Source organism: Musa acuminata, chromosome BXJ2-10, assembly GCF_036884655.1.
Source record: "Musa acuminata AAA Group cultivar baxijiao chromosome BXJ2-10, Cavendish_Baxijiao_AAA, whole genome shotgun sequence".
Lineage (NCBI taxonomy): Eukaryota > Viridiplantae > Streptophyta > Magnoliopsida > Zingiberales > Musaceae > Musa > Musa acuminata.
The window spans coordinates 25,178,893-25,188,301 of record NC_088347.1 but is presented as its reverse complement, the minus strand read 5'-3'; the positions used below and the strand labels follow the sequence as shown (position 1 = coordinate 25,188,301).

General features: G+C 40.8%; 2 protein-coding genes across 4 annotated transcripts; one reads left to right on the top strand and one right to left on the bottom strand.

Moving 5' to 3' along the window:
- Positions 1-430: 430 nt before the first annotated feature.
- On the bottom strand, positions 431-3,734 carry LOC135624206 (glucan endo-1,3-beta-glucosidase 7-like). Its single transcript, XM_065127614.1, has 4 exons — positions 3,353-3,734; positions 2,263-3,267; positions 1,852-1,938; positions 431-644 (listed from the first exon to the last, which is right to left on the bottom strand). The coding sequence occupies exons 1-3, from the start codon at positions 3,414-3,416 to the stop codon at positions 1,907-1,909; spliced, it is 1,101 nt and encodes a 366-aa protein (XP_064983686.1). The 5' UTR covers positions 3,417-3,734; the 3' UTR covers positions 431-644; positions 1,852-1,906.
- Positions 3,735-4,682: 948 nt separating this feature from the next.
- On the top strand, positions 4,683-8,690 carry LOC135625884 (uncharacterized). 3 transcript variants are annotated; one of them, XM_065131002.1, is made up of 4 exons: positions 4,683-4,894; positions 7,331-7,484; positions 7,692-7,749; positions 7,842-8,690. In XM_065131002.1, exons 1-4 carry the CDS (start codon positions 4,767-4,769, stop codon positions 8,441-8,443), a joined length of 942 nt encoding a protein of 313 aa, XP_064987074.1. In that variant the 5' UTR covers positions 4,683-4,766; the 3' UTR covers positions 8,444-8,690. The 3 variants fall into 3 exon arrangements, with proteins under 3 accessions (XP_064987074.1, XP_064987075.1, XP_064987076.1); XM_065131003.1 differs by having other exon boundaries at positions 4,710-4,894; positions 7,625-7,749; XM_065131004.1 differs by having other exon boundaries at positions 4,857-4,992; positions 7,625-7,749.
- Positions 8,691-9,409: the final 719 nt, after the last annotated feature.

Sequence of the window (9,409 nt, the reverse complement as noted above, 5' to 3'; positions counted from 1 at the left end):
ATTAGTGCTGTCAAATAATCCAAACATTCCCTGAAATTTGAAGAACTGATTGACAATTTCACATACAAAAGATTCATAGTCTCACATCCAATATGTTATTTATAAAATCCTGAATCTTTTTTTTTTCCCACACTAAAAGATCAGAAAAAAGTGAGGATTTGTTTTGTTTTTGTTTTTTTACTTTCTCATAAAATGTTTCAGAATCTATACACAAAATTATCCCTATTCCTGTAATATGCAATAACACAGGCTTGATTCCTGTGCAGCTGTTACTTTGAACTGGGGTCTCCTTTTGTAAGAAATAACCTGTAATATGCAATAATCAAATGCAATAACATTTGATTATTCCTGTTTCTGGAAAATGCAACAAAGCTGATATTTCAATCCTAGTAAACAATTATTTTATATAGAAGCAACTAGATTCCAAATATATGAACAAAGAAGCTACTCTTTTCCATTCAGATAGTCTCAATATCATGTAGTCAGTACCCATCTAACACAAACAACAGAACATTCAAAGTTGTTGATTACTTTAACACATGCATAAAAGAAGCCACAAAAGGAGTCCTAAACCATGCAAAAACATGCAAACTAATGCTTCACAGATCTCCTACCCATAAGCACATCTGAGCAATGTATAAGGCCTGCAAAAGAAGAAAAAGAATTCATAAGCAACAAAAAAAATTGAAGAAACAGAGTTCTGTAAGTTTAATTTCTAAAAAAATAAAAGTTGTAGTAAAAACACCCAGAAGAACCAGAGATTCAAAGTGAAATTGCTTCAGCTTAGTTTCATACCAAAGCCAAACAATAAGAATAGAATAAAAATTCTGTGTCTGAGCAAACTGCAGTTTAAAGTAGATGATGCAAATATGTAAAATAATTTACTGAAGCAACATGGCATCTATGATTCCATGAAACTTCAAAGGCATGGGTTTTTGTTTTTTCTGTAGTTGGTCCAGTGACTAACTTAACCCATTCTTTTGGCTGGATTAAGACATAACCAACCTTAAAGAAACCATCCACTATTTAATGTAAAGTAGTAGATCAAACTATGAAAGAAATAAACCCTGATAATGGTTTGCCTTTTATAATAAAAATGGCTTATGTTCAGATGGGTAGCTGTCCCATTAGAAGTAGCAGATAAAGCAGAGAAAGAATGATTATACATGTAGATGTCCCCAGATAACAGGAACTTGTTGAGTAGGGTGTGAATTTTTGGCCTTATTACAAATCAATCATATCTTGTACAACAATCAGGTCCACCAGCATAACCAGGTCCCAGGATGAAACCTGGCTCTGATATGTAGAGAAGCTCTCTGTAATTTTTTTTATGCCAATGCCTTTGAATGATTATTTTATGCTCACCCGACACTTGAAAAGCATTAGCAAAGCCTATGACCAATAAAGAGGACCTGTGATTTTCCTTTTCCTTTTGAAATTGACCAGAGGCAGATATATATATATATATATATATATATATATAAGAATAAAATGTCTCTTAAAGGACTTGAACAGACTTGCTTATGTGGGGATTGCTGTCAAGGTCTACAAGATAACCTGACCAATTGGTAATTTGTTGAAACCTGCTCAGCTAGTTGGATGTAAAGGAACCAACTAAGAAATAGAAACTCAACTGAAACCAAATGGAATCTTCTTAATCTGACAGAGATCGAACCGGTCAGGGTTGAGTTTGATAGATCACCTAGAAAGATTAGAGCTAAGTGTTCCAATGATCATATGGCAACAGGCTCTCCCTTTTTACCAACTAATCAAGCACAAGACAATCATTACCATGTCAACTATAAATTCACAAAAAATGCTTTGAATTTCAACAACAAGATAGAAACTTACATGGATTCGATAGGAGTCATTCCCAATGTAACAAGACATTTTCCAGCATAAAGCCTCAGCTGAGTTCAAAATGACACCCTAGAAAGCCTGCAAAATATCCAGGTCTATCAAATGGACAAAAGATAACCATACTATGCATTCAAAACAGCTCAATCTATGAGCTAGTGGGTAACAATTTACCTAAGCTATTACTGTTTTCCATTACTGTCCTTCAGCTAGCCTTTTGGATTCTTAGAGTTTTATAACACTTAAAAAGCACCATAAGACAATAGATTACCAATGATACAGCAGATGTCAGACCAATACAATAGGGGACCAACTCAAATTGGCATATGTAATTGTAAGAACCAGTTTAAAGTTTTGAGACATGAATTAGTGAAAGAAGTGCAAATGATGCGAACGAACACATACTTGGATCTGAATTGATGAGCACTGCGGTGCTGTCGAAGCTGCAACTGCCTCCAGATTGTTTTGTTTTCTGCCAATAGCTATTAAAAGCGTAGGAAGCATGAGCTACCACATTATCAGGGTAATAGCAGCTCCCATCGGGCCCAATTTCCTCACAATTAGCCCCACCCTCACCACAAGCGTAATCCATTGCCTCCTGCAACTTCTCCATTGGAACGGTTGGCTTTGCTACACACCACAAGCCAACCTTTTGCCCCTCCCCTGACCCTGGAGCAGGTGCAGCCGGTGTAGGCAGGCACGTTGGTGGCGAGGCCAAGAACACGTCAGGTGGGCTTGCAGGAGGGACCAACGCGGGCGAGGCATCAGGTGGAAAAGAAAAGGAACCATCAGGCGGCGACGGAAATATCATGGGTGGGGGACTTGGTTTCTTGGCTAAGTGCGAGGGCACCTGAAAGCCAACTGGCTTTGGCATTTCTGAAGCTGAAGGCGAGGTCAAAGACGACAGCTTTCTGCTCTCCCTCACCACTCTGATGTCCTTAGGCTTAGAAATGCCCAACCTTTTCCAAGCATCTTGGTGAGCAGAAAAGGAAGGCTCGTCTATGGCATAAGCTGAGCCACTCTCTTGCAGAAAACCAAGTATGGGTTTGAGTGTAACGCGAGAGTGCTGGTGCAGACAGTCGGCGGAGAAGGCAGCTGAGACTTTCATCTCCCTCACGAGCCCCCACCTTACAAGAGAGTAGTGAAGGTTCTTGACAGAAGGGAGAACAAAGTCCCACTGGTGTTCATTGCTCTTGTTACAGTGAACGCCTCTTCCAACTATGATGGTGGTAATCCTAGTAGAAGGGTAGCGAGCTAAGACATGCGATCTCAGCCAGGTTTCAGCTGCTAAGACATTGGAAGAGACCACGGGAAGGTCTGCGTCGCTTACTGAGACCCCAACCGAAGGCCGCTTCCCATGTGAGTCTGGTTCCTGGAGGTGTACGACCTCAAAGCCTTCTTGACCTGTAACTGAAGCGGAAAAGAAGAACACATCAATAACATATATCAACACAAAAAGGGTTCAAGAAAGAAGGAATAACAAACAGATAGTTACCTGTAAGACCCGATAGAAGGATAAGGTAGAGAAAGTGAACAAAGCAGCAGCGAAACCCGACCATCTTCTTATCTTGCTCGTGTTCTAGTGGGAAGAACAGGGAGGTGGGATAAAACCCTTAGGAAGCCGGAGGGGGGACGGGCGGTGAAAGGGTGACTTTTTGGGGATGCGAGGGCAAGGAGAAGCGGGTTGGTCTTTAGCCAATAAAGCGGAGGGGAGCTGGTGCTCGGAATCGGAGTCTGGCCATCGCATTGTGGCGAGCTTGTGCCTGTCCTTCCATAGCATCGAGGAGGGCGCTTCTGAGGCCCCAAGGACGAAGGCGTGGGAAGTGTGCCCCACTTTCACGGCCAAACCAGAGAAAAGATCAAGCCTTTTTGCGCATTTTGACGTGAAACAAACTGTGGAAACGGGGCTTTATTTTCTGCAACTGTACTACTTTACTGCAACATGTCGCCCTGCGTGTTCAAAACCTCTGCCTTTATATGTTGTGCTGGTCCTCACCGATGATAACTGCACGATCATGGAGATTGCTGCCGCCAGGGGGAATTCAAACTTTGTTCTTGCTCCATTCACAAGAAGATTTGCATGATTAATCTTTGATTGTGGAGTATGCCTGACTAAACCTCACTGTAATCGCATGAGACGAAGCTCCCGAGAGTTACATGTGAATTCAGGCAATGATGTCCCTGCGGGTGCAGAGCTGAGGGGTTCACGAGAATGTTTGAGTTGAAAGTAGTGAAAGGGGATGAACGGGGGACTGCATTGGGAAATCAGTAAGTAATTAAGCATTAAAAGGCAGTCAAGGTGGCAGTACTACGACTGACCGGTCCGGCTGCTCTGCTTCCCGTTTCGGGGCGCTTCGGGAGCTGCTTCGTCTTGCTCTGCTGTTAATGGCAGCAGATCTAAGCGGGGAAGCCAGCGCGGGTAATGAGTGCCTCATGAAAGCATTATGGCATCAGTGCAGGTGATGCATGGTAGAGGGTGCCATTCCGGGAGGGAAAGACCTTACTACACAATGGATGAATTCACCATTCATACAGTAACTTTGCTTCGATCATGGGAGAGAGTTCGCCGGCACCGCCGTGGTTTGTTTCCTGCAAGCAAATTCGACTGATATTACACTAATATTACTATATAAATATTTAAATATTTTTAAAAGATGTCGATATATGAAAAATATATATGATTTTTCATTTGGCTTCTCATCCATATGACGCCAGATAAACCGGTTGGATTTAATGTGGACCTGAATCCGGTCGAGCCGGATTAGCGCTCGAACGGGTCCGATGCGAACCGAGTTACGGTCCGACGGGACGGAATTCCACAGGAGCGGGCGGGCTGTTGGTGTAAACGATGGCGAAGCCCCAAGGAGAAAGGTTGTGCTTTACGATTGCCATCCTCGCTTGCGGTGAAGATGCCGGAGGAGCGGAGACGAAGGGAAGGCGGGGAGGGAGGAGGATCGTTGTCTCGTCGAGAGGGCCGTGATTGCGATGGCAGACGCCTGTCCTCCCGATCGGAAAGGGAAAAAGAAAGGGAACCCAGGTGCCCAGCTCATCTCTCTCACACACGTGCCATATCTTGACAGTGCAATTTCGTTCCCGAGTCTTTCTTCGGGGGATCGATTCATTTTCTAGGATCAGGTCGGCGACAGGTTCCTAAAAATCTGATCTGTGGGAGTCTTGATTTTTGTTCTTTTATCATTTGTTTTGTGTAAGATGGTTATGGGAGTGCAAGACTTGGGGAAGTAGCTGTATTTGACGAGAATGGGTATTTCTTGCAATTGGGTGTCTGCTTAGAGTAGATGATACAGGGGGTTCAGTATTCGGTGGTCCTTTACCTTTAGTATTGATTCGGTGGTACTCCCCGCGGCCTATGCTTCGGAGAAGAAGGCACTTGTGTAAGATTATTATTGACCAGCAACCAAGACCTTTGCTCCGACGATATCTGTGTAGTATGTACTATAGAACTTGCTGAAAGCCCTCAAAACTGGATGTCTAATGCCCAAGCTAGAACTTTCCTAAGACGCTCGTAGTCATGGCCAAGAAATTAACTTTGTAGCATTGAATCCTAGTTTTGCAAGGTGCTATACCTATTGATTGGCAAGGCTCATGGTTTGAGTAAATTTGCAGCAGGAATTACTGCCGTTTTGGATTTCTTCTAAACCAAGAGACTCTACTCTTAGTGGCCCTGTAGGAGACATTTCTTGTGCATTGTCTGTTGCATTGTAAGCACATTCTGTGGTTGCACCAGAAATTGCTGCCATTTTGAATCTCTTGTAAACCAACAAAAAACCTATTTAGTGTTATCCTCCTTATAGGAGATATTTCTTCTGCATTGTCTGTTGCACTGTAGGCACATTAGACTCCAGTGCTCAGTTTACATCATCATTTCTTGTGTTATTGGGTGCTTTTCTGTTGATAGTATCCCAGAATATGTATTTACTTATGTTTACTTTGGGTTGGTAAGTTCAACCTTCACTGAAGGATAATTTAAAGCATGATAATTGATTAGCCCTAGTTTTACAAAGGTCTTCGTTTGCAGAAAATGATACACAAACAATACAAAGCATAACTAAGGGAGGAGAAATAATTCAGTGTGCATAACAATCTTTTTCTAAAAAGCATAGCTGAGAAAACAAGGTTTCTGCTAATGCAGAGTGTAGGGACGTTAATGTATGTAGTCTTAGCCTTGTAAGCAAAAAGACTATTTCTGTGACTTGAACCTTGGCTAAAAGATGTTGGAAGTGTGATAATTGATTAGCCTCAGTGTTATAAAGGTCTCTGTTTGTGGAAATTACAATGATAGAAAATTAATATAAATCATAATTCAATAACTGATGAAAAATTGATTTAACTTTCAGATATGCTAATCTACTACTTTTTCAAAAGGTGGGGCCTGCTTGGTAAAATCTTCTTTAATGTGTTTTTATTATCTGAAATTGTAAATAACTCATTGGGGACAAGACTTGATGATTAGTCAGAAGTCTGAGCCCTGTCTTGACCTTTGCCATTTTTCAGTGGTTATGGCTCACAAAAGTTAGTTCTAAGGAACATTATGGGTAGGAGACAAGCTTGAAAAAAAAAAAAATGGTTGCATTTATGTTCTTGCGTTCCTGACCATATCTTTTGTATTGTTACTTTGAAAACCACGTGCTGATATTAACCTTTAATGATTGTATGCCATTTCTTTTTTTTTTCCCTCTTATCAGAAGTCCTCTTTCTGTTTGTGATTGATTTCGTTGACATTATGATGTGATTGTACATGTGCATTTTGCTTGTCTTCAGTTTGCCTTTATGATAATGAACAACTCTGCAATCAATTTTTAAAATTTTATATTTTCCAAGTCAACATGTGAAAACCTCTGGCTGTCTCTCCTTTCATTTCTATCTCACTGCTCTCTAATATCTTCATCCCTCGCCCTTTGATATACAAATCTTCACTATCTTTGAACCAAATTTCTATTGATTGAAACTTGGATGAAATGTTTCTTTTATAACACTTGTTGTTTTATCATCAGTGCTTTGAATTCAATAGACTATTATGCTGGGTGAGGACAATGTTCTGGGCCATGTATAATTATGAAATTCATTTACCTTTAGTTCATAAATGTTTGAAATCATTAAATTTCATAAATGCTTTAAAATCCATTTAATATTTTTTGACAACTTTCTGTCACAGCAGCACATGACAAATTTTCAACACAGCAAAACAGAACAGGTCAAAAATTATGTAGGGACACCTCAACGTATGTATCATTGATTCTCTTTGACTGCTTCTGGTCATCATTTTGCGGAACTAAAACGTCACGAAGAAAGGCCATCCGCAATTTGCATTTTTAATTTAAGAAAAAAATATTCTACAGCTAAATAAATTGTAGGTTTTTTCTTACAAGCCTTTAGTATTTGTTTCTGGATTCATCACTAGGACGGATGGTGTTGCTTCTCACTTTTTCTAACCAAAGTTTCCCTTTTTTAACAGTCCAAAAAGATTCAGGAGACATGGAAAACCAGCATCAGCAAGAACATACTCCCGCAACCATGATTTGGACATTGATGACAATAGGGAATGGAAGCATCTTGGGCGGTTTCAAGATACTTTGCCATATGAGAATTCTTTATCAGCAGATTCTAAGGTGCAGTCTGACATTCTTAAAGATGGTTCCAACAGTCTTGACATTCTAAAGTGCATCATATTAATTATTTAACTGAGATATTTGTTCTTTTAATTTGTTATTCATTGCATATGAACCTCTTTTTCCTCCTGGTGTAGCAGGATTCTTGTTCAGACCCATGCCTCAAAGTACCTCATTTTATATAACAATCTTAGGCTACCTTTGCAGCACGATGAATGTGGCAGTGCTGGGCATGGTGGTCAAAACTATGTTCACATAACTGCTGGTAACTTAAATCATTTAATTAGAGTTAATCAGTTGACTCCTTTTAAATTTACGTCTTCTTTTTTAAAACTTCTTTTATGTGTCGTCATAAAGACGATGGACGGAGTACTTTAAAAGAGCATAATGGCAGCATGGTGGACAAGATAGAGGCATCTGATTTGCAGAGGAAACATGACAGGAGTAAAGCATGTGAAGATGACGACGAGTGGAGACATGATGGGTATTTTGAATTGGAGGCTGAGGCATCAGCTCCCAGGAAAAGGCCTGCATTCAGTGAAAAAAAAATGCCAGCAGAAGATGTCCCTCCCACTAGATCAGAACTCAGAAACCGCCATGATCGACAAACTTTTGGTGTTTCAGGACGGATGGAAAAGGAAAACTACTTTTCACATGGAGATGAGCTTGAGAGATTTTTCCATCAGGCCGACGATAAACATGATAGCCGGGGAGACAGATATCACCAAAGAAATGAAACGTACAGAGCTGGTTATCAGTCGAGAGAGAGGCATGGTAGCAGGGACACAAGGGGCAGGGAAACTTTTGCTGGAAGATACGGCGAGAAAAAAACCTATCGACAGGGTGGTTTGCAAGTAGAAAGATGGAGGCATGATCATTTTGATGAAGCAAATAGAAGCCCAACCCCAAAGAATGAAGAAGAGCAGATAGCTAAGGTTGAAGCACTGTTGGCTCTGTAGCCATTGCATCCGTCAAGACATCTTGAACGGTTCCATCTGATATTTCTCAAGAGATAGTGGTGTTTCTTTAGCGTACTCAAAGCAAAATCACTCAAAAGAGTTTGATAATTCTGTATCTTATGCTATTCTGTTGTCTAAAGATAGCGTGTTTTTTTCTCCTTATTTTGTTTCTCTTTTGCGCGAACTATGTTTGAGGTCATAGTTTTTCCTCCAGTAAATCCGTGTTTTTCTTGATTCGTATTCTCAAGTACAAAACCTCCATTGATCATTCGCTCATTTGACATTTTCTTTGTTGTGATTTTGTGTGATAGCTTGGTTCACTAACAATTAGATTCGAGGCCATAGTCAACTAATCTGCCTTGGGATCTATTTATTATTATTGTTGTCTGCTAGCCCGATTCACCGGTAAACAACTCCTGGATTCCATTGCAAGCGTTTCTGCCTTTGTTTTTTCCATTGTCCTTTGTCATAGTTTCTGCATTCTATCATTAGGGGGGCAATGCAATACCACATTCCCTGTTCTCTGCTCCTTTTATTGGTTGAGTGCATCAATTCAGAGAAATGGCAGTCTCAGATGCAAACCTATGATCTAACTCGTTGCTCCGTCGGGCCACGAGATGAATTCTTTTTATGCGAATCCCAACAACAACACTTACTCTCTCAGGTGTTCGGTGAACCGGAAGATCTTTGGTTAATATCATGTTGACTTGCTTCGTAGTCTTCGTTAGTATATTGGCTTAATCGTATCCCATGAGTCACCTTCCTCATGCCAAGTATGACCGCCAATTCTTTAAAGCTGGATGAGGCAGATTAAAGCAGTAGTACCGGAAACACGTCGATTTCACTTCGTCGGCGGCCGCTAAAGTTGTTCCACTGCATGCCCACTTGACTTGCAACTTCGTGGAACGAAGTCGCACATCTCACCAACCCATTGTGTATATGATCCCAGCCGTCGTATTTGAATAC